The sequence below is a fragment of the Cheilinus undulatus genome, linkage group 13, assembly GCF_018320785.1.
Source record: "Cheilinus undulatus linkage group 13, ASM1832078v1, whole genome shotgun sequence".
NCBI classification, from domain to species: Eukaryota; Metazoa; Chordata; class Actinopteri; order Labriformes; family Labridae; genus Cheilinus; species Cheilinus undulatus.
In genome coordinates this window covers 39238090-39263019 of record NC_054877.1, presented here as the reverse complement: position 1 = coordinate 39263019, position 24930 = coordinate 39238090, and the positions used below count along the sequence as shown (strand labels likewise).

Here is a 24930-nt window from a genome sequence, read left to right as displayed (position 1 = left end):
GTCAGTTTTGTTTCCTGTCTGTTTTTAACATTACACTGTTCTAAATTTATGATTTTAAACACTTGAAATTTTTGAATTTTTAATTTCAGAATTTAACATTTTTTAACTTGGAAATTTCGAGTTCTTCTTGTAAATGAGCAACTTTTTAAACTCTAAAAATTCAGAGTTTCTGTCTTGTAAATATACAACTTTTTAATCTCAAAAATTTTATTTTTTTCCCAAAATTTCAGCTTTTACGCTCTTAGATGAGCAGATCCTTCTTTAATACGCTGTCATATAATTTATATATATTGTTTCTAATCATGATTTTAAAAAATGTATAAATTTACATCTAATTTTTAAACATCAGAGCAGACAGGGTACGTCTCCCCCCTTGAGATCTTTGGCCAGTGCCTGGACCCAAGGTTGGGAACCACCGTCCTACATCATTCATAGCTTGTCTTTAGTGTCACTATTTTTTATACAGTTTTTAAAACAAGATGCTAATTTTTCATTTGATGACAATTCAGATTTGACCATTTTTACTATTTCTGTCACATTGCCAGAAATCACTTACAACATTCTAGTTTATTTTAATTCCAGTTGAAAGAGTCAGTCATTCTATATGCTGCAATCCTCCTCTGACCCCGTCTCTGTTGTTTGTCTTCAGTTACTGAAACTTGTTAGATATGTACAGCAAGTGTATGCAACATGATAAGAGCAGAAAGGGTGTGTGCGTGGCCTGACATGCGTGAAATTAGACTATGGTGATATTTAGGAGACTTCTAAGAGTGAAGGAAAGACGGTTGTTAGTAGGGCAAAGCTGAAAAATGTCATGTTGTCATTACATTTTATCAAGTGGGATCAACATCAGCTGTGACAGGAGAACATAAACTGTTTGGTTCATAAGTATTTGAACAGTAATTGTAGAAGTTGTTGATCTATACTACTTGTGAAAAAGTACATATGCAGTACAACAGGTAGTGCTACATCTTAATTGTATTTTGTTGTTAAGTAAATCTTATTATTTCTTTAATTTTCAGTAAAATTATCGTGCTTGTCTACAAAGGATGAACTAAAATAGGCTAAATAACGTTTGAGCATCACGGCTCTTTATAATGTAACTGCCAATCACAACGACTGACCTTGAATTTTGTTTTCAACTTTTTTTTGATATTTAGTGTCAGTTTTTATTGGACTGAGGCTGCTGAGGTGGGAAGGACAGTGTTAACATGCAGGGACAGAGAGAAAATCCGAATGAGAGGGATAGAGATCATTTAATAAGTTTACCAATAAAGTAAAATCTTTTTGATCGATTATTTTACTTGCTTTTTTAAATGGAAATAAATTTAAATCTGAAAACAAACTTGTCTTTTTTGGGGAAAAAGTCATTTCAGACACTGGCCTATTTTAGCATATCCAGGAAGGGAATTAGGATCATGTTTTCAGCTAAAATAGGCCACATAAATACATGTTTACATTCAATTTGACAAAAAAAAATAGGATGAAAAAAATTAAAATACTTTTTAAAAACATGTTGAATAGAAAAATAATAATTTTATCTAGGCATGCTGGTGTATCTCAAATGTGGGTTAATATTTGCTCTAATAATTTAAGAATAAATGTAATTTCCCCACGTTTTTAACGAATAGTTTAATCTTTAATAAGATATATCCGAACGCATGAAATATTTTCATCGAAGTAAACAGTCACTGTTGCGATTAAAAAATATCTTATTAAAAAAAATCACTGTTGGCCCATTTTACCTGAGCATGTGGTGTTGCTCAAAAGTGGGTGAACTTTAGCTCTGATAATGAAAAAATAGATGTAATTTTCCCACTTTTTTTTAACAAATTAATAATCAATTTGTCATTTATAGCAGAGTGGTTGCAGCATAGTTGAACACAGCTGTGCACATTCAAGGACAGTCATGTGCTCGATAACATTTTAAGAGTTTTTTTTATTATTACATTGAGTTTAGCATAAATCTCATGAAATGGCCATGCTTTCACTGGACCACTCATATGCTTATATTTCTTCAATAACAGGTACAATATAGCCTACAATTTTAAACAACTTACAAATACTCTGTGTGAAAGCATCTTGCAACCCCCTCTCAGTGTCCCCCCTATGGGAACCACTTGGGAACCACTGTTTTATAATGTCAGAGCTTGTGCATGTCAAATTCAACGGTCAAATGGACAATTTACAAAAAATAATAAAACCAGCCCATTGAATTCATCCTGAATTTGAACTTTTTGTCGTTTTTCTGATTCAATAAAATTACCACGATTTCCTCTCTTTTTTAAAATTGTATTTATTTCACTCATTGCAGTTAGTTTATGAGGGAAAAGCTGGAGGTAAGCCTGTCTTTTGCAGTCAATGGTAGTAAAACTACAGCGGGCGGGGCCTGAATCGTGTTGACAGTTGCGCTGATTGGCTGAAAAGGAACCGCTTTTCCATTTATCGAGGCTGTCAGCTGAAAGTCTTTTGTTAGACCTCCTCGCTCCTCTTCACCGACAGACGACAACAAGAACGCCGAACATGAAGTCTGTCACTTAACACGGAGCTTTCAGGCGTTTTCGCAGGCACTACTGCTGCTGTGGAGGTGAGTCATTGATTTATAAGTTTCTCTTTTTAGGGTTAAAACTGGGAAACAAAGCGCACGAGCGCTGTGCTGATTGGTTAATTGCAAATCCCAGAAGTTTCGTTTGTTAGCTACGCGGAGAGAAGAGGAAAGCTCGTGCTGTTCCTTTTAAAAGCCTTTGAATTGTTGAATTTACGCCTAAGTTTCCAATATTTCGTGCTTAATTTTACTCTGTATTTCTAAGTAGAGAATTTAAGCGCAGCCCATGTTTGTGGTCTTCAGTATTCTGTTGTAGTTAAAGTCTCCGCCTGTACCGCAGTTCGTGTAGCACTCTGAATTATTAATGCTAGGATGTGGTTTCTATTCTTAGCTCCACTTTAGTCTACTACAGTACGACACAACCAATGCCACCGGCATTTTCACATCTAATGGTCAGAAGGGAGTTCATCAGCAGTGTGAGCAGGAAAAAGATAGCCAGAGCTGTTTAACTTTTAGTAAACAATTCACTTTTTATACTCTGTTTATGCTTGATAGGGTAGATAACCCCCAGGTAACAGGACCCTAAGGGGGACACACTGGCCAGGTGTTGAGGATGACGAAGGTGCCGAGGAAGAGGAGTAGCACCAGCGGTGGTGGGGGTCAGCCAGAGCCCTCAGACCCTCAGTCTGGTGAGGGGAAGGATGCAGGAGACTCCGGGGTGGCTCTGAAGAAACAGATCGGCTTAGTCAGCGCCTGTGGAATTATAATCGGTAAGAGCACATCACTCAGCTTTGATATGTTTGTACAAAAATCCATCTCACCCTTCATTTGAGTCAGCATTACTATATAGCCTACTGAATTGCTTTATGTACCTTAATCTGTTGGGTTCATTCTCCTGTGGGAAAGTTATAGTTTATTTTGGTTTTGGTGCTACAGCAACATCACCTGACAGCTGCTAAAAAATGATACAACTGCAAGCAAGCATTTATAATCACTGGCAATGAGTCTTTCACATCCTTGGAGGGATTTTGGCCCACTCTTCTTTGCAGAAATGTTTTTAATTCTGCCACACTGGAGGGTTTTTGAGCATGAATGGGTTGTTTAAGATAATGCCATAACATCTCTACCAGATTTGAATCCATATTTTGACGGGGCCACTCCAAAATGTTCTTTTTTTGCAAGCCATTCAGAGGTGGACTTGCTGGTGTTGGCATCCATCAGTCACAGCAAGTCATCCAGGTCCTGAAGAGCAAATCAGCCCCAGCCCATCACACCACCACCACCACCATGTTTGTCTGTGTGATGTCGTTCTTATGAAATGCACAGTTAGTTTTACACCAGATGTAACAGGACACACACCTTCCAAAAAGTTCAACTTTTGTCTCATGCGTTCGCAGAGTATTTTCCTAAGATGTCAAGATGTTTTTCTGGCAAATGTGAGATGAGCCTTTGTGTTCTTTTTTGCCAGCAGTGGTTTTGCCTTGGATTGCATTTTTTCCCCCGTGTCTTTTTTATCTTTGAATTATGAACAATGATTGTAACTGAGTCATGTGAGGCCTGCAGGTCTTTAGATGTTCTGGGTTCTTTTGTGGCCAGGATGAATCATTGATGTGAGTCATTTTGGTTGGCCAGGAAATCCTGTGAAGATTCACCACTGGGTCAAAGTTTTTGTGGATTGTCATTTGTGGATAATGGCAATCATCACCATAGTTCACTGGATCTCCAAAGCCTCAGAAATGGTTTTGTAACCCTTTCAAGACTGATAGATGTCAGTGACTTTGTTGTCATCTGTTGTTGAATTTCTTTAGATGGCAGCATGGTGTGTTGCTTTTTGAGATCTTTTAGCCGACTTCACTTTGTCAGACAGGTTCGATTTAAAGGTCACACATTTGACCCCTTTAAGACAAGTTTATATTGGTCTCAGAGGTCCCCAAAACATGCCTGTGATGTTTGTTGCTGAAAAGACACACCAGTATTGGATTTTTGCATGTCTAAAAAGCCCCCTCTGTTTCAGCCCTGCTCAGAACGAGCTGTTTCTGTGTCTGTGGCTTTAAATCTTACTAAACTGTCTGACTCCGCCTTTGACTCCACCCCTTTCAGGAAATGGATGTGGATTGATGGATGTGGCTCTCCTGATGCTCCTCTCAGCTGCCACCTGAGAGGAAGATCAGGAGAGGAGGGTGGAACTTTCTTCAGAGTTGGGGGGCCAACCGAACCTGTGGGTGGTGCTAACTCCCCGCATGACATCATGAGGGGAAAATCTGAGATTCTTGGGGGGGGGGGGGGGGGGGGATTATGGCCAGGCCAGGGGCACATATTTTTGTTAGAAAAGCCTGAAAAAGTGTGTTATGCATAATATGTGACCTTTAAGGGATTTCTTGATTTCAAAGGTCTGGCAGCAATCAGTCAAGAGAAATCTAACACAGTTTCCACTAAATATGTGGTTCATCATAGTAATTCATGTTTATATAAGAGGGGGGCAATTACTTTCTCACACAGTGCCAGGTAGGTTGGGATGGCTTTGTACCTCTAATAAACTGAATCATCATTGAGAGACAGCATTTTGTGTTTAGTGAGGCTATCTTTGTTTTGTTTGTCTCTGTCTGTACATCTAGTGCATGATATTTCATTGGCAGTTCCATTACTCCAGTGATCTGTTGGCTGCCATATTCTCTGTTTAGCTCTAACATATTGCACAAAGAAAAAATATCCAATAAAAAAAGGCAATCCCACTGATGGCTGGGGGTCCACCATTAACGAGAGAAATGTATATCATAATGGGGCTGCAGCACCACGGACAAGATGCAGCCTTATCATCTTTATGTTCATGGCCTGATTCTTATACATGTGTATAAATTCATAGAACGACTTACACTTTGGCACAACTTAATAATCCAAACATTAGTAGAGGGCAGAATTAAATTAACTTGATTTAATTAATCTTTGAAATATGGACAGACTGTCTGAACTTTACCCCTGCCATGCTGAGGCAGAATTGGTAAGAACTCCTTTGGCACTGCAGTGAAATGCAGTAACTCTCAGTGCTAGCTTATTACTTTGTACAACCAGTAATTGACAAGTGTTGCCATCACAGGTTCAGTGTTTTTCTTTTAAACTTCCGTCAGTAGTCAGTTTGATAAACTCTTCTCTTTTCCCACATTTACCCAGCCCGTCATTTCTTCAATGTTGATGCTTTCACCCAAGAAACAAACTGTATTTATCTCTGAACTTGATTTATTGTTTCCTGCTGGTCCCAGCAGGCACAGCATGTGAACTCATTCTGTCATCTCCTCAGGCATTAAAAGACAAATCAGATGTCTTTTCTGTTTTCTTTTACAAAGTCTGCTGCAAATAAAAGCATTTACACACTTGTCCGATATCACAGCGAACAGCTCAGTTGTGGCTACGTTCAGTTTTACTCGCCTTGAAATAGTGCGGGAAGATTTCAAACAAGATTTCCCACAGGGGCTGACCAACAAACCCACGCAAAGTTGAGTTAATTTTGTTTGGAGAAACTGTAAACACAAACACCACAGGAAACAGGACAGTTTGTATGAAGAAATTCGATCTCTTCCTGTGTTTGTACTTTGAGCTTGTTTTCAAGCTGTTTTTAGCCTCCTGTGAATAAGCCAAACGTCATCACTTCCATTATTTTATGAGCTTTTAAGAAGTTATTTTCTGACTTGTCCTCATCTGCTGTGTCCTTTATTCCCCAGGCAACATCATTGGATCGGGGATTTTTGTGAGTCCAAAGGGGGTCCTGGGGAATGCCAGCTCAGTGGGTGTAGCCATCATTGTCTGGGTAACTACAGGAGCTATCACAGCCATTGGAGCCCTCTGCTATGCAGAGTTGGGCGTCACTATCCCAAAGTCAGGAGGAGACTACTCGTATGTGAAGGACATCTTTGGAGGTCTGGCTGGGTGAGTTAGGAAGATATTATCAGGCGAAGATTTAAGGGAATTCAGGCTTTGTTTATGTCCATGTCCAACAGTTTGAATTGGTGAATACATGCTCATTCAGAACCACTAAAATGCCCAAGTATGTATGGTATACTAACCCAGGAAGTTGAGGTTCTTATGCATGTAGACCTGGCCTGATAGTGCACACATGTACAGGTGCAACTCAGAATATCAGAATATTGTGGAAAAATCCACTTTGCAAAAGTTTCAGGGGCCTTCATTCTCTCTTTTGTTGAGTTCACACAACCACAGTCTCAGGGAAGACTGCTGACTCGACAGTTGTCCAAAAGACAATCAATGACACCCTTAACAATGAGGGTAAGCAACAGAAGGGCAGGCTGTTCTCAGAGGCTGTATCAAAGCATATTAATAGTTTAACTGGAAGGGAAAGGTGTGGTAAGAAAAGATGCACAAACGACAGGAATGAGACAAACCTTTAGGCGGTTGTCACACAAAGCCAATTCAAGAACTTGGGTGAGGTTCACAGGGGGTAGACTGATGCTGGAGTCAGTGGCCACACTCAGTGACTTTGAGGCACGTTCCCACTAAGTCCGTAAGGGCCTAGGGCTGTCACACTGGCAGGTTGTAAAGTGCATGAGGGATCTTTCACAGACTTTTTGAGCCCTTCTCATGAGTGGGCATATCTGCAGACTTGGCATGAAGGAATTACCCATAGTTCATGGGATTGCGACCACTGACGGGGATTCCCTGGCAAAGCCTGGTAGTGAACACTGTAAAAGTGAAGTGTACGGTAAACTAAAAACATGGAGGGTGCAATCAGTGTTGACACTGCAAAAAATAAGTTTTCCTCTGGTTATATTATATCAAACAGCCTTCATCCACTGTGGAAACAGGTCTATGGGCGAGGCACACTTGTCTTGCTTGTTCAATAAATTAACATTCCCAATGTTGCAATCTTCGGTAATATGACGCCATGCTGTCAACGAGAAACACAAAGGGCTGTACAATTCCTATTCATTCCACTTTTAGCACTTGCAGCCTCACACACTTGATCACTTTCCAGGTGCATTCAGTTAAGTCCTTAAGGGTTCAGGGTTTAAGGAGGAGATTAAGATTGAGCCAGTGCATCAAGAGTCACAATACACAGATGGGTCCAGGATATGGCCTCAAATGTTGTGTTCCTGGTGTCAAGCCACTCCAGAACCACAGAGAGGCATCACCGCCTCTGAGAAGCAGCTGTAATTGGGTTTGTTTTGCAACAACTTCAGAAGGATTCTTAAAGAGATTTCAGCTTATTAGATGTATTATATCAAACAGCTGCTATTTTCAGATGAAAAAATGTCAAGGCTAACACATTTAGCATAACTAAATGGCACTTGCATAGCATTTTTTAGCTTAGAAGCTAGCAAACTTTGTTAGCCTTAGAGGCTAACAGTTTTGTTCTGAAAAGATGGCGCACCATGTGGTTAGACCTCAACAACTAACATCAGGATCTTCAATTTACACTCATGTGGCTAGGATATGTGAGAAGTCGTTACTTTCACCAAAACTCAAAAACATTAGAAACTTTTATTACTCTGGCTAATGGCTCAAGGCAAAGAATTGAAGGTGCTTGAAGTCCGGTGTTTTCAGTTTCCACAGTCAGAAATGGTGTTGGGGGGCCATGTCATCTGCTGCTGTTGGTCCATTGTGCTTTGTCAAGTCCAGAGTCAATGCTATGAGCCATCTGCCAGGAGATTCTAGAGCACCTCATGCTTCCATCTGCTGAGAAGCTTTATGGAGATACTGATTTCCTTTTCCAGCAGGAAACCGGTCCACAGTAAAACCAGAACTACCACAAACTGGTTTGTTGACCATGGTGTTATTGTGTTTGATTGGCTAGCCAACCGACCTGACCTGAAGCTTGTAGAGAATCTCCTAGAAAATGTCAAGAGGAAGATGAGACACCAGACTTAACAATACAGGTGAGCTGAAGGCAGAGCAACCTGGGCTTCATAACACCTCAGTGACACAGGCTGATTGCCTCCATGCTAATTCACATTGATGCAGTGATTAAAGTAAAAGGAACCTCAACCAAATACTGAATCTTGAATGAACATGATTTCCCAGCAGGCTGGCATTTCTGTATTAGAAAGAACTTTTTCATGTTCTGATTTTTTAGATGCACTTGTAGCTGGATATCAGGTAGCAGAACTACAGGATTTCACAGAAAATGCCTTATGTGGTTAAAGTAGATATTAACTTCAAAATATTGAAGGTAGTTTAGTTGCAGGTTGACCAGCGTTGCATTTCTTTCCCACAAACACAAACCTGAGTCAGAATCCTTTTGAAGCACGCCAAAAATGACATGATTATCCACAGTGAGGCTTATAGAAATCACACGGGTTTCTGTATGAAAAAGCTTTGTTCCAGTCCATTGTTCTTGCTGCAGTATTGTGCCAAATGATGCATGAAAGCGCTCTAAAAATGCACATAATAAGGTTGTTACAAGCCTTTAGTAATTGATGAGAATTTTCAGCAAACCTCCGCCCCTCTCTGCTCCTCCACCACTATACTTTCTGTGTGATTAAAGCCTCTCTTAATGCATTTTTGTACATTAAGAGCATCTAGTGATGTCGCTGACCCACTTAGTCATTCCTCTTGTCTTTAAACAACGCTCTAGTGCTTCCCTATAATGCTCTCAGCTAATGTGCTTATTAGGCTTTGTTTTCCTATTACATTTATCTATAATAATGGCTGGTATTCTATAACACTGTTGTTCTGAGAATGTGAGACACCGGTCTGTTTCACGGCTCATTAACCACCTCTTTGTTTTCCTTTAGATTTCTGCGGCTGTGGATTGCACTGTTGGTTATCTACCCGACTAACCAGGCTGTGATCGCTCTCACCTTCTCCAACTACATCTTGCAGCCCCTCTTCCCCTCCTGCCTCCCCCCTGAGAGCAGCCTGCGCCTGCTGGCTGCTGTCTGCCTGCGTGAGTCATTCAGTAAAACCTAAGTTTAAATGGCTGTTGGTGTATCGATTAAGGTTTGTGCATTTACAGATATGGCTTATGAAGCAGCACAGCGGTTTTATTTCAGGGATGGCGTGCTTTATTTCGTGTTCTTGCTCTACGTCTCCACAGTTTTATACGTTTGTAAGACTAGGGTTGATATAGTTCAAGTATATTCTTTACCAAATTTGGTATTTCCTGCAGGTTGCCCCCATTTCTGAAGCTGCCATTCTTTTTGACACTAGTTTTTCATGCCTTCTTTTTAAATCAGAGAATGAAAATGTAATTTCTGCATTGTGCATAGAGGCATTTCAAAGCTAAAAGGGATTTTTCTGTATTTTTGAAGTTGCTTTGTATATATAGTGGTGCCATTGTCCTTCAGAGATTTCAGTGTGCCTTGCACCTTCATATAGGATGAGCTTAGAGAAGCTAGGCTATATGGCGCCACAGACGGTTAAAGCTGCTCTGTGTAATTTAGTGAGTTCAAGGTTAAAAAGGGCCAAGAAACAATGCTGGCTCAGAAATCTTTGAAGAGTTTTATTTTTCATCCAGAAAGCCTCTGTTTGGCATTTTGCAGTTTGAGTTTTGGCTACTGGCTATATGTTCTTCTGCCTCAGTGTATCAGAACAGCTGTTTGGGTCTGTGAGCTTCATCTAAGGAAAAATCAAGCTAAGCTAAAACCAAGCTAGAATGAGAGATTTCTACTCAAGTGACGATAACATGTCATTTACAGTGTTGTCTCTTTCAAAAAGCTAAATTTGATGTGAGAAAAATTGTTGGCACTTCCGAATGCACTCAAATTGCTTGAGATTGAGCTCTCATATTAATATTTCACTTGTTGGAATATCAGCCCACATAAAAAAATCCCTTACTTTTCTTTTAGTGCTGCTGACGTGGGTGAACTGCTACAGTGTGCGTTGGGCGACATGTGTCCAAGATGTTTTCACTGCAGGAAAGCTTTTAGCCCTGGGCCTTATCATCATCATGGGTGTCGTCCAAATATGCAAGGGTAATGTTTGCTCCTTCATATCATGTATCCTCCATTTTCCTGTATCAGTTTGAAAGTTACTGTCTGCATGATGTGTAAACAGAAACTGGCTTTAGCTGTTATTACAATGAAGCCCTCTTTTATTTCTCATGTGATTTTAGAGTCACAGCACCAAGTCATGCATATAATCCTGACATGAGCACAGAGAACATCTTCATCTGACTCAGGCCTTTGTTTTTGGTTATTTTAGGAACTATTTCCTGACTTTTTTCTGAGGTCATGAGAGGAGTTACTGGGTTTCATTCCAGTTCAAATAAACAGGGACTTACATGTGCACAGCAATTGAATCAAGTACAATTATTTCAGCTGATTAAATACTATTTCTATTTTATTTTGATTATAAAAACCTAGATACTAAAGACAAAATGCCAGCCAGTTGATAAAAAGCTGACATTAAGGCATAGTTTTTAATGAAACATATCCTTGCTTTTTGGTTTACAGGCCACTATTACTGGTTGGAGCCCGTCCACGCCTTTGAGACCTTCAGGGACTATGAAGTTGGTCTGATCGCTCTGTCTTTCCTACAAGGCTCCTTCGCTTATGGGGGCTGGAACTTCCTCAACTACGTCACAGAGGAGTTGGTTGATCCTTACAGGTAACACAGCGGCACTGACAAAGGGGAGTACAGCACCATAAATAAATACAATTAGAGATAAAAATGGTAAAAGACAGACTCCCAGAAAAGGTTTTCAGACACCCCTACAGGAGGTAAATTAAAGCCAACCATATTTCTTAGCATTTTTTTTTTCACTTTGAAATCTGTGGTTTGTTAAATGGATGGTGGTATGAAAATATTCTGCAGCAAAATTACTTTATTTGGTTATCTTTTGGATCTTGCCAAAAAATAAAAACAGGCTTCTCTGAAAGGAATGGCTTCTGTCTGAGACCTTGTACCTCTGGTAATCAGATTCAGAATCACACAGCTTCATTTAGCTTCTGCAGTCATCACACGTTTATTAAACAAACAGCATATTTATGTCAGAGACAATAATGAATAGTCAGTGCATTACAGTAATGCTTACTGGCACTCTGACCCCCTCTTGTGGCTCCCTTAGTAATGACATGCACCAGTGTCATGCAGATGGACCACAAGGACTTGTTAATCCCAAGCACTAAAAAAAACGGGATTTCCTGGACATTTTCCATTCAAAAATCCACATGAATTCCCTTACAATTTCTGAAGAAATTGTTAACCACAAAGCAGGGGTGTCAAACTCAAGGCCCGGGGGCCCAATCTGGCCGTGGTACAGTTATACCTGGCCCGCCAGGTCATAACATATTTTTATTATAGGCTAACTGGCCCACTGGTTTGAGATCTGCAGATTTCCTCCAGTTTAAACATGTCAGCCTAACCCCGATGATTTAAAATATCCTTGTTCTGTCATAAAAATAAGAAAAAAATAAAATAATTAGATAAAAAGTCAGGAATGTGGGAAAATATATTTCTGTTTTTAATTTCATTTTCTTGATTTTGGATCTCACAGTTATCACGCAAAGCTAAGGTTTTGAGCTTTTATTTCATGTTTTGACCTTTTCAATTCACATTTTTGAACTTTAATCTTATTTTTTTATCTGCAAGATCCTCAATTTTAAATTCTTGAGTAATATTTTGACCTTTTTAAACTCACGATTTTTATGGTTTTTTTTCTTGCGTTTTTACATTTTGAGCTCCTTGCCTTGACTTTTATCTCATAATTTGGTCTTTTGTATACTCAATTCTAAATTTTAAGTAATATTTTACCTGTTAAACTCAAAATCTATTTTTTTCCTCAACTATTAACATTTTAAACCAATGATTTGGAAATTTATCTCATATTTTGATCTTTTAAAACTTATGATTTCTAATTTTATCACATTTTGACCAATAAAAATCACAATAAAATCTTTCTTTCTTATATATTTGCCTTTTAAAAACATGATTTTGACTTTAAATGCCTTTTTAGCTCATAAGTTAAAATTTTAATCTCAGGTTCTGAGTCTTTAAACTTACCATTTTTACTTTTTTAAATCTCAAAATCATTTATCATCAGTGCTAAATGGCATGAGGGCATGAGGCTCTGTCTTCTCCTAGGTTGTCAAATTATATTAACTAAAGTCATAGTATAAGATATTTCTTTGTTAGTCCTACAAGGGGAAATTCCAAACACTTAATAGTGGACACCTGTGGTTCCTAGATGGTGTGCAGAGTCACACTGGTGTGCCTTGAGGAAAGTCCAGGTGTGGAGTGGGAATTTGTTCAACCATACATCATCATTATAACTATACAACTGTGTGGAAGATTCACATCTTTACATTTATGCTCACGAGAACTTATTTACAATAAGATTTCTTTTTACTTTGTGTGTTTTTTATGGGAACATAAACTTAATGTCACAGAAAAGGATTCACGTACAATAAGTAACTGTTTGCTTCGTTTTCTTAGGAATTTACCTCGTGCGATCTTCATCTCCATCCCTGTGGTCACCTTTGTTTATGTGTTTGCCAACGTGGCCTATGTCACCGCCATGAGCCCACAGGAGCTCCTGGCCTCCAATGCTGTGGCAGTGGTAAGAAAACAACCCTACATAATTTAAATCTGATAATGCATGACTAGGCATTTAGTTAGCACAGCCTGTTATCACCTAGATATGTAGTTTTGTCTTTGCAGCAGCCATTTAGAGTGATGACATCTATCCAAGCCATGCTTAATCTGTTTCCCTCAAACACTTCACTTAGAAATATCCAGATTAGTTGCAATTATAAGTGTTTTGTTGTCTGCTCCTCTTTTCTTTCTCTACTCCTAATATTTCTCCCAGACATTTGGAGAGAAATTGCTAGGAGTAATGTCATGGATCATGCCCATCTCTGTGGCTCTCTCTACGTTCGGGGGGGTCAATGGCTCCCTCTTCACGTCATCGCGGTCAGTTTGTCTCCCATGTCTCCACACTTGTCTTGTCCTCCTTTCCTTCTCTGTCCAGTTTCAGCTGCTGCTTTTATTAATGGTATTTTTGCTTTTGTTGAGCATTTTCCCTTTTTAATTATTCGCCTTTTACTTCCATTTGATTTACATGGAAAATCAGGGCAAGCAGGGTGAAATTAAGAAGATAAACAGGAGTAAAATAAACAAGCACAGCTATTCATCTCTGTGTTAACAAACTCAGTGTGAGATTGAGGGGACACTGCCTGAATCATATTCTCTCCTCTTTGAGAAGCATATTGGACTCTACCAAGATGGTCCTGCTTGAGTTACATGTCCCAACACACTTGATAGAGCTGCACATTTTGCACCTTTTATTTTCTTACTTTACAGGCTTCTATTTTCAATGGCGAGTGCACATGTTTGATCATGTACCAGCTGGCTCTTCTCTGATGACCTAACCCATCGTTGTCTTTGTATCTCAGGCTGTTTTTTGCCGGGGCGAGGGAAGGTCATCTCCCACGTCTGTTGGCTATGATTCATGTTAAGCGCTGCACTCCCATCCCAGCCTTACTGTTTACTGTGAGTCCTAGAACACAACTTCTTACTTTCAACTTTTATACATCTTGTGTTCTCACCAGCAGCAACATTCAAACATTTCTCCTCTCTAACCACATACAGTTGATCTCCACTCTCCTGATGTTGTGCACCAGTGACATTTACACCCTCATAAACTATGTGGGTTTCATCAACTACCTCTTCTACGGCGTCACTGTCGCTGGGCAGATTGTGCTGCGCATCAAAGAGCCCAACATGTATCGACCAATCAAGGTAAAGAAACACATTGGACAGCTATGGTGCCTATAAACAGTGTTTACTCTCTTGGATGCTTTACCCTTGTATTGATTTAAGAATCAGTCATTGTCAATATAGTTTGGCTTTTTTGACCCCTCTAAAAAAAACTCTGTCAACATTCACCTTGTTGTCTTTAAACCATTTCTGAATAGCTTTTGCTGTATGCTTCGGGTCCTTGTCTTGATGGAAAATAAAACTTCTCCCAAGCCATGGTTCTTTTGCAGACTGAATAAGATCGTCTTCCATAATTTTCCTGTATTTTGTCACATTCATTTTACCCTCTACCTTTTCAAGCCTTCCAGGGCTGGCTGCTGAGAAACATCCCCACAGCATGATGCTGCCACCACTGTGCTTTACAGTGGGGATGGTGCGTCTGTGGGGATGTGCAGGGTTTGGTGTCTCCAAATATTCTGTCGTCTGATGGCCAAAAAGCCCCATTTTGGTCTCATCAGACCTTTGAACTTTCTGCCTCTTGACCATGGAGTCTCCCATGTGCCTTGTGGTGAACTCTAGTCCAGATTTAACCTGAGTTTTCTTCAACAGTGGCTTCCTCTTTGCTACTCTCCCATAAAGCTTTGACTGGTGAAAAACCTGGGTAACAGTTGGATGCAGTCTCTCCTTCAGGGTAGTCTTGGTGGCTGGTCAGTGCACCAAAGTATCATTGATTTTGAAAGGGCATTTGACTGTATGAAAATCAAGAAAACTGCAAAGATGTGCAGTTGATATTTGTTTTTATAACTGTTTCTTTTAGCCTTTCTTTACCACAACTTCATCTACAATAACTTGGATAGATGGATAGACATTTATTTTCTTACTCAGGCTATTATTTTGAAAAGTTTACGTTAACTTACGGGCCATTTTCTTGTTTTCCATATGCCCTTTCAAAATAAATAATACTTTAGTACCCTGGCCAATGGCCTCTCTCACTAGTCTCCTCCTTGCAAGGTCACTCAATTTGTGGGGACAGCCCGATATTGGCAGATTTACACATGTGCCACATTCCTCCATTTCTTTAACATGGATTTAACTGTTGCTGGGGTATGTTCAATGCCTTGGAATTACTCTGCATTGATCCCCTGACATATACTGCTCAATAACCCTTTTGAGTTGCTTGTTGTTCTTTGTCTTCATGGTGTAATGGTAGCCAGGTTTATGGATTAACCAGTGAATATTTATGCAGTCACTTATTTTTCATTACATATATTTATTTACTTGACATTACTTTGTTGAAATCTGTTTTTAATTTGATATCAAAGACATTTTTTGGTCAAAAAACCAAATTATTTTGACCATGATTGATTTATAAAATCAATAAAAAGGTAGAACTGTAATGTGAACATCTAAACCCAATGTGCAATTTTGTAATTTTTTACATGAATATCTGTCTTTTCATCCTCCAGGTGAGCCTGGTTTGGCCAGTGATCTACCTGCTGTTCTGGGCCTTCCTGCTCATCTTTTCTCTCTACTCCGAGCCTGTTGTCTGTGGTATCGGTCTGGCTATCATGATGACCGGCGTCCCTGTTTATTATCTGGGAGTCTACTGGGAAAAAAAGCCACAGTGTTTTGATGTCACTCTTGGTAAGGCAACTTTGTATTCATTATACAGCCTCTATTCCAAAAAAGTTGTGATACTGAGTAAAATGTAAATAAAAACAGGATGTAATGATTTGCAAATGTCATTCTCATAAAACGGACATTTTACAATGTCATGAAAAATACTGGCTTATTTTGAGTTTGATGGCAGCAACAAATCTCAAAAGTAGGGACAGGGCAACAAAAGGCTGGACAAAATAAGTGGTACTAATGATAAACGGCTGGAGCTGTATTTGACGACTAATTTGGTTAAATGGTGTCAAGTCAGTAACATGACTGGGTATGATAAAGAGCATTTTAGAGTCTCTAAGTAAAGATGGGCAGAGGTTCACCAATCTGCAAAAAACTGCATTTAAAAACTGTGGAACAACTCATGTAATAAAAAAGCCATATATGAACACAATCCGGAAATGCAGCTGTCTTCTCTGGGCCAAAGCTAATGAAAATGGACTGAGGCTAAATGGAAAACTGTTCTGTGGTCAGATGAAATGATGGTGAAATTCTTTTTGGACACCATGGATGTGTGTCCTGCAGACTAAAGAGGAGAGGGACCATCCGGCTTGTTTTCAGCACACAGTTCAAAAGCCTGCATCTCTGATGGTATGAGGTTGCATTACTGCCTATATGGGCAGCTTACATGTCTGGAAAGACACTACAAATTTTGAAAAGTATAGAGGTTTCAGAGCAGCGTATGTTCCTATCCAGAAAACTGCTGTTTCTCAAAGCCAAGGAAGGATCCTGGAACAGCAGTTTTTAAAAGGTACATCACTGACTGCCATTGGAGGATTGTTCTAACATTGAGGATCCTCCAAATGTTTCAAGAGACAGAATTTCCATTGACGCACATATGTATCCTCTGCTCACAGGAATTACCCACAATGTAGTGCACACAGTTTTCCTTCTCTTCAAAAAACAGTGCAATATCAGGAGGAAGCCAGATCCTTGGGCGTTCAGTACACTTTTAAACGTCCTGTTTCCACCTTAAATATATAGGTTCGACTATTCCAATAATTGCACACACCTGCTAGCCTGTTCCAAATGTGTGTTTAACAATTGCCAGGGAGGACTGGCCTTGCCTTTGACAACCTGATTCAGGAGGATCCATCCTACGAATAAAGGATCCTAGACTTTGAGAAATGGCTAACACCTCTCTCAGGGAAGGCCTCGACTATTTAAGCGAAGGCAAACCACTTACCACATCCATCACAACAGCATGGCTTCACAGTAGAAGAGTCTGGGTGCTGAACTGGCCTGTCTGCAGTCCAGACCCTTCATCAATAGGAAACATTTGGCAAAGAAAACCCAGGACTGTTGAGCAGCTAAAATCCTAAATTTGACAAGAATGGGACAGCATTCCTCTCCCAAAACTCCAGCATGTTCTCCCCACTTCCAAAGCATTTAGTCTGTTGAAATAATAGAGGATGCTACACAATGGTGAACATGGCTCTGTCCCGCCTTTTTTGAGGTGTTGCTGCCATCAAATTTAAAATTAACTTAAATTTTTTTATGAAATGGTAAAATGTCTCTTAAAATGTTGTTTATGCTCTATTGTGAATACAATGTGGATTTATGAGAAAAGCAAATCATTGCATTCTTTTTTTTATTTACATTTTACACATTGCCCCAACTTTTCTTGGAAATGGGGTTTTATTAAATGGAGGGGTTTAGATGTGCCTTTTTACTGCATCTATAATAGGAAGGCTGACACTGTTTTATTTGACCAAAATGACTAACTTCCATCATTTGGAAAATGATTTTCCTAATTATTTCATAATCACTCATCCATTTGAGGAAATGTTTGATTAGGGAAAAATTAATGAAAATGTTTGAATAAATCAAATTATTTGTTAAATGTCAAGCATTAGAAAATTGTTACATGTATGTGCTTGAAACATTAGCCCTTGCGACCGGCTAATACTGCAAGCGTAATTCAGACATGGTTTTACTAGCTAAACAGAAATGTATTTCAGCAGACGTGGGCTAACTTGAACAGCTTCTGCTATATAATCTATAGCATGATCTATAGGCACTGCCCCTAAATCACACATGTATGTAGTAGATTTACAGTTTTTACAGAGCATGGCACAAACATGGAGAGAGTTAAATGGTCAGGATGAATATGAATTTACCATGAACCACAAATGACTGGTCTCTTCTAACTTAACCCAGGTAAAATGACTCATCTGTGCCAAAAGCTCTGCTCAGTGGTCTACCCAGTCATGGAGGAGAACCAGGAGCCTACGTCACATCCAAAGGTGGACAGAGATGGAGAAGAGGGGAAAAATCCTGATTGAACATGTGCAACAAGGCTAACAGAGGAGTAGAAAAGACAGGCATTGACTCAGACATTCACTGCTCATCACTATTAGACTTATGGCCTTTGTCCCAAATGCATTTTTACAGCGTCAAGTCTGGGGGAGGGGGTAGTATCACTGGACTGTTACAATATTTCCCACTTGTTTATCTGCACTGTTTGAGTCTTGATGGCAGTTGGTATTTTAAATGTCCATGTTGTTATATTGTTCAAGCTGTTTATAATATTACCTCACTATAATAACACTAAAATGATTTCTGTTCTGAGTTGGTTTATTGGTCTTTATTTACACTGTGTTGCCATGGTGCACTTCTTCCTGCTGTGTGACATTTGTCTCTGTATACAAATCCAGGTGAACTCACCGGTCACTGAGGAAAACCAGGGTGCAAAACATCCACCTCTCCTGGACAGTCGGATACTAGAGCTGCTGCTCCTGGTAGAGGTGGTCTCAATATCTCGTAATTGAGAGAAAGAGAGACAGATGACATCTAATTTATAAATCAATGTTGTGAAATCCATTTATTTTCCTCAAATGTTAACAGAATTCTTAATCCAACAGATTGAGAAGCAGGAACATGAAAATATCAAGAACATTCTTCCATTAAAAGCCTGGAAAAAGGAAGATGAATTTATGATTGTGCCAGACAGTTCAACCTTTTCTGCAAGTAAAACCTTTCATAATTTTAAAACCTTTTAAGTAATACTTAAATCCCTGCCTTTTCCTTGGAGTTCAGGTAAAGTCCAGTAGGTGGCAGTATTGTGCTGAAAATGACAGTAAACTCTTGCGTTTACTGTGACAGCTGAGCTGTGTCCAGATAAATGCAGGTAAACAAAGACAGAAATGACATTTCTATATTATGTTTGCTTTCTTTAATCCAGTGCTCAGAAAAACTGCAGAATTTCTACTAAGCATGCAGGGGAAAATGTGATAGTGTGGCTTTAACCTGTTGTTATAGTGGAATGAAACCTGGACAGGGTAAACAGTACCTTAACACAAAGTGGCGCTGGCTCTAGCCACTAGACAAGATAATTATTTGGTGCCCCCATCCCAGGTACTTTGTCTTCACCTTGGAGAAAAGTAAAGAAAGTCTACTCTCTAATACCAGCAAAGATTTGTTTTGTCAGACCTCAGTAGAGGGTCTGGGGTTTCTGCCCCCAGGATTTGTTGATAAAGAGTTCTTTTAGGATAGCTTTTAATGAGCTCTGCATGGGGAGTTTATTAATTTTTGATCAAACTGATCACTAAAAACTTTAAGTGTGTACCTCAAATTTGCTTATCAGTGAATGTTTTTGAACTTCTATTGTTGAAATATTGAATTTCTGTGCATTTCTTTCACCAAAAGTTTGACATAAATTATCATTATTATTATTATTATTATTATTATTATTATTATTAAAGGGCTCAAGCACTGAGTGGTAAAAGGACCACATTGTCATTGCTTGGATCGTCCCAGTTCAGTTTTCTTTGCGTCCTTTTGAGGGCCTGAACAGGTTCAAACATTTATGAAATTTAGGGGGAACATCAGACCTTTTTTCAGGGGGGGGGGGTCTCCAACATGGACTAACCCAGTCCAGACAGTCTCAATAATGACCCCTTACAGTTTTCAAAGCAAAGCTGTCTCCTTTAACTTTGACCTGAATTTCTGATTTTTCGTGAGCAGGTGAGTGTTGTGGAATTCTACAAGAAAATGTAGTGTGAGCATGTTTCCATCACCAACAAGAAAAACTTTAAAAAAGTGGAAAATTGAGATGACTGATCCGGTTATTGGTGGTGGGCATGGCTTATTGGTACAGTGGTGCCTCACACAATATTTAAAAAATTCATCCCAGCAGCAGGTTTAACTTCTGAAAATTGGTGGGAATACAGTGTCTATAAAAAGTTCAACCTCCTAGGATGCTTTACCCTTTTATTGATTTTATAAATCAGTATAGATCAATATAATTTGGCTTTTTTGACAAAAAAATAAGTAAAAAAAAAACCTCTCTAATGTCAAAGTGAAAACATTTTCCCACAAAGTAATGTTAATTAAATAAAATTGGCATTCTCTGTCAGGTTGCACAGGGGTCAGGCATGAACATCCCTTTTTAAGTCAAGCCACAAATTCTCTATTGCATTGAGGTCTGAGCTTTGACTCAGCCACTCCAGAACATTCACCTTGTTGTCTTTAAACCATATCTGTGTAGCTTTCGCTGTATGCTTTGGGTCATTGTCTTGCTGGAAACTAAATCTTCTCCCAAGCTGTAGTTCTCTTGCAGACTTAATAGGATTGTCCTTCTTCGCAAAATTCATTTTACCCTCTACCTTTACAAGCCCTCCAGGGCCGGCTGCTGAGAAGCATCTCCACAGCACTGTGCGTCACAATTTGTCTGTAGTGATGTGCAGAGGTTGGCGTCCACCAAACATAGTATCTTGTCTGATGGCCGAAAAGGCCCCATTTTGGTCTCACTGGACCAAAGAACTTTCTTCCATTTGATCAGAGTTTCACAAATGCCTTTTGGTGAATGCTTATCCAGATATGAGTTTTCTTCAACCGTGGCTTTCTCTTTGCATGCTCCCATAAAGATTCAGCCGGTGAAGAACCCAGGCAACGGCTAACAAATTCAGAGTCTCTCCCATCTCAGCTGCTGAAGCTTGTCACTCCTTCAGAGTAGTCTTGGGGGTCTTGGTTGCCTCTCTCACTAGTCTCTTTCTTGCACAGCCACTCAGTTTGTGAGGACAATCTGATCGAGGAAGATTTATGTGCCATTTTCCTTCCATTTCTTGATGATGGATTGAACTAAACTCCGGGTATGTTCAGTGCCTTAGATTTTTTTCGTATCCATCTCCTGACTTATAGTTTTTAATAACCCTTTTTCTGAGTTTCTTAAAGTGTTCCTTTGATTTTGTGGTTTGATTTTGTGGTGTAATGGTAGCCAGGACTACTGATTAACCAGTGACTGGACCTTCAGCTCGACTCAGCGAGGAAGTGCCAATAGCGGCACATTTCTGCAAAAAAAAAGGTCTTCAATTCAAAACAAGAAGCGTACAGTAGTACTGAGTAGTGCAGATTTGACTCTTATCCTCTGATATTGTTTTAATTGAGAGCCCCCTGTGGTGGAATTTTACATACTTTACTTTTAAATTTTCATAAGATGCAGAGTGAACAAAGAGCGTGGGATGCTTTGCAATATGACACAATGCCTGGCGCTTGCATGCTGGACAGGAACAGGATGACAATCAAAAATGTGCTGCTTTGCCCAGCATCGTTTAAATGCTGTCAGGGAAGAATTCAGTGTAATCAAGCTGATTATGTAGTTGACACTTGTGTGTAGTTAGGACTTTTTGTGGGGCATTTGAATTTATTTCCTCTTTTGAGTGCAATATGTCTCATGAATGCCCCACTGAACATGTAGCTGCTCCATCCTACCAAAGGAAGAGTTTACTTCATGTCAGAGTTATCTTAACTCGAAGTTAAACAAAGTAGAGTGACAACATGTGTGACAGAGCGACACATAAACTTTGGCCCTGGTTGGACTTCAAACAAATCACTCACATGAGAGATTAGATGTTTTAGAGTTAGTCTGTGAACTAATCTGAACCAGAAAACACAATTTAAGAAGAAAGATTAAGATGACAAGTCATAAATGTGGCACACTGGGCTGACTGGTCAATCAGTACATGTAAACAACAGTTTATTTTTCTAGAGATACCGTACAACATTCTTTTAGATCTGACCTTCTTGTGCTGACTGACATTGATTTTGGCCAAACCACGAGTTTGTTTGTCACATGGTGGCCTTTACCTCTGTACTCCAAAGCCTGACTCACACTGCAAAGTCAATATTACTCAAACATTAGGTGAAAATCGGAAAGAAAACTCAGCCTTGATCCTGCTCACATGAACAGTTAATGACGAGTTAACAGCTAATGTTAGCATGCTAACTATGGCAGTGCTGATAAGCTAAACTTCACTACAATGTTTACTGCCTTTTTTATCCAGGTTTGGTTTGTAAGCTTGATTAGATTTCCCAGTGTTGCTGTTTGGCTGTAATTTGATTAGAAAGCCAAAGATGTTTTCATTTGTTAGGCCGGGACAAAGTGGTGAACCAGTGATTGGGTACTAAAATGGACATCACATCTTTGTTGTACTCAGCTGAAACCAGAACACACCTGCAATGGGAGCTGACATATTGTGCTGGTGATGTTATATGAAGCCAGTCAAACAGATGAATTGATTCCATATCCCTCTTGCTAACTACTGCACACATTAAACTTCCAGACTAAACATCAGAGATTCAGCAGGGGGGCATTGAAGCTGGAATTTTAAAAAATACCTGAAAACCATCATGGAAAGAGCAAAGAGCGATGGAAGATTAGACACTCCCGCCCTCTCCTTCCTGCTGTCCCTTATCAGTCACAACATAGCCCAGTCCATGCTACTCTTTAGATCTGATTATAAGCCATAATGCCATAACCATTCAATGTAGACTTAGCATGAGCTACCAGAGTCTGAAACAATGGTATATGGACACTTAGAAGACACAGTCGCCTCATGCTGATGCTGGTAGGGAGATGTGCAAAAACATCTTCTCTGTTAAAAGATTTTTATTTTTTTTTGCTCCTCTTTCAGATATGATAAAACAGTCACTATAGTTGCGTATGAGCCAACCACTTATTCCCATAACCGACTCGCAGCACAACCAAACCTGCCTGCCGCTACCACCCTCTTCTGCCTGGTTGGTCAGTCCTCAAACCAGGCACAAGTTTTCCAGATTGGAGCTTTTCAAGATGGATCTGTTGACATGGAGTCAGTCCATCTGCGCCGCAAGGTTATTGTTTTATAGCTGTAGTAATGACATCTGCTCAAGCCATACCTTGACTTGCCTCAAGGCACACCAGTGTGCCTTGCCCCACCATTTGAGAACCACTGGTGTATATTATCATGTAAAAGACACAAGGAAGTATATTATTGACCTTCTCTTTAGTAAGACATTGGTTTATGATCTCAGGCTCAACATACCAACAATCCTTGAGTGTCACAGCAATGCTTCTGATTGGTGGAGAGCAGATTTCCACTGTGGGCTGCTGAGAGTGAAGTTAAAGGTCACATATTTTACCCTTTTAAGACAAGTTTGTATTAGTCTCAAAGGGGCCCCAAAACATGCCTACGTAGTCTGTTGATGAAAAAACACTCCAGTATTAGATTTTGCATGTCTAAAAACCCCCCCTTTGTTTCAGCCTTGTAGTGCCACATTATGTAATAATGCTGTATTTTGTAAGCCACTAAGTGATTAGGGTCAGGGCAGGGTAGTAGGGTATACCCTGGAGCCCACCTTAAGTCCTAGGGTTAAGGTTAGCTGTTTAGTCTAGAGCCCTGAAGGGGGGTTAGGTTTAGGCTTAAGTCACTAAGCAGTTAGAGTTAGGGCAAGGTAGTTGGGTAGGGCATACCTTGGAGCCCACACTAAGTCCTATGGTTAGGGTTATTACATAATGTGGCATTATTACATAATGTGGTGCTACAAGCCTTGCTCAGAATGAGCTGTTTGATGTGTTTGTGGCTTTAAATGTTACTGAGCTGTCTGACTCCACCCCTAACAGGAAATAGATGTGGCTTAATGGATGTGGCGCAGCTGGAGGATCAGGAGAGGAGGGCAGAATTTTTTTCCTGGTGGGGAGGGCCAACTGAACCTGGGGGCGGGGCTAACTCCCCACATGACATCATGAGGGGAGAATCTGAGAATGGCTTGTTTCAGCACACATTTTCTGAAAGGTGGAGAAAGAGAGGGGGGAAGGAATGGATTTTTCTGGTACTTAAGGAGATTTTTGGGCAGGCCAAGGTCACGTATTTTTGTTAGAAAAACCTGAAAAAGGGATTTTAGTTATTCTTGTCAAGTGGTTCTCAGCTGGTGGTTCAGGACCCAAAAGTGGGTCGCAAAGCAGTTTTTTGTGGGTCGCAAAAAAATGGTGGTTAAGAACATGCATTCATACCTTTTATTTTACTCAGTTTTATTGTGATTAAGGGTTACATTTTTTATTAACCCCTTAAAGCCTGTTGTATCATATTTGATACATACTTTTATGATATCTCTATCTAATCAATATGATCAATAAATTAATGAAAACTTCTGAATACAATCTGAAGAATGATAAAAATGCCCTGAGGTGTATTACCAGTTACCAAAAACTCCTAATGTATCAAATGAGATACAAAAAATCTACACGTTAAATTTTATTGAAATTTTGAATTTTTGGATCTCAGTGGAAAGTTAAATAATCATTTCAGTCTCAAAAAATTAGACATTTCTGGCTATAATTTGTGTTTTCAGGCTTTAATGGGTTAATATTTAGACTTATTTATCTCCTTTTCTTGCAAGAATAAAGCTGCTTTTACCAAAGATAATGAAGTAATTTCACAAGATCTCTGGAAAATAGTTATCACGGGGAAAGGAGGTGTAAAACATGTCTTTTTCCTATCATAAATTCTGTTTCTCTTCAGTGCAACATTTTTATTTACTAAATGTGCATTGTTGATATTTTTTGGGTCACAATTTGTCATCAAAGATATTGGTGAGGCTGGACCAGTTGAGAACCACCGTTCTAGTCCAGTCTGGCTGAATTTTGGAGGATTATCAGGTAAAAGACTGTTTGAAAATGTCCTCATGTCTGTGGTTGCCCAATCATTTTAATTTGAAAATAGAGTGTAGCCAGCCCTATTGTACACATACAGTCTCTCACTCTGTTTCACCCCCTTTCTCTCTCTCTCTGTTTGTTTTGGGGGAAGAGCTTC

The 24930-nt window shown here is 39.5% G+C and overlaps 1 protein-coding gene across 1 annotated transcript; it reads left to right on the top strand.

Moving 5' to 3' along the window:
* The first annotated feature begins 2445 nt into the window (after positions 1 to 2445).
* slc7a8b (solute carrier family 7 member 8b) lies at positions 2446 to 18430 on the top strand. The gene is made up of 12 exons (XM_041804238.1): positions 2446 to 2587; positions 3101 to 3315; positions 6262 to 6466; positions 9289 to 9440; positions 10342 to 10467; positions 10948 to 11101; positions 12929 to 13052; positions 13302 to 13405; positions 13888 to 13984; positions 14084 to 14233; positions 15658 to 15835; positions 18020 to 18430. Exons 2-12 carry the CDS (start codon positions 3159 to 3161, stop codon positions 18142 to 18144), a joined length of 1572 nt encoding a protein of 523 aa, XP_041660172.1. The 5' UTR covers positions 2446 to 2587; positions 3101 to 3158; the 3' UTR covers positions 18145 to 18430.
* The last annotated feature ends 6500 nt before the right edge of the window (positions 18431 to 24930 follow it).

Coding starts and splice junctions, on each gene's coding strand:
- slc7a8b (XM_041804238.1), top strand. CDS start 3,159: ATGACGAAGGTGCCGAGGAAGAGGAGTAGCACCAGCGGTGGTGGGGGT. Junction 13,985..14,083: donor TCCCAGCCTTACTGTTTACT/GTGAGTCCTAGA, acceptor AACCACATACAG/TTGATCTCCACTCTCCTGAT. Junction 15,836..18,019: donor GTGTTTTGATGTCACTCTTG/GTAAGGCAACTT, acceptor AACTTAACCCAG/GTAAAATGACTCATCTGTGC.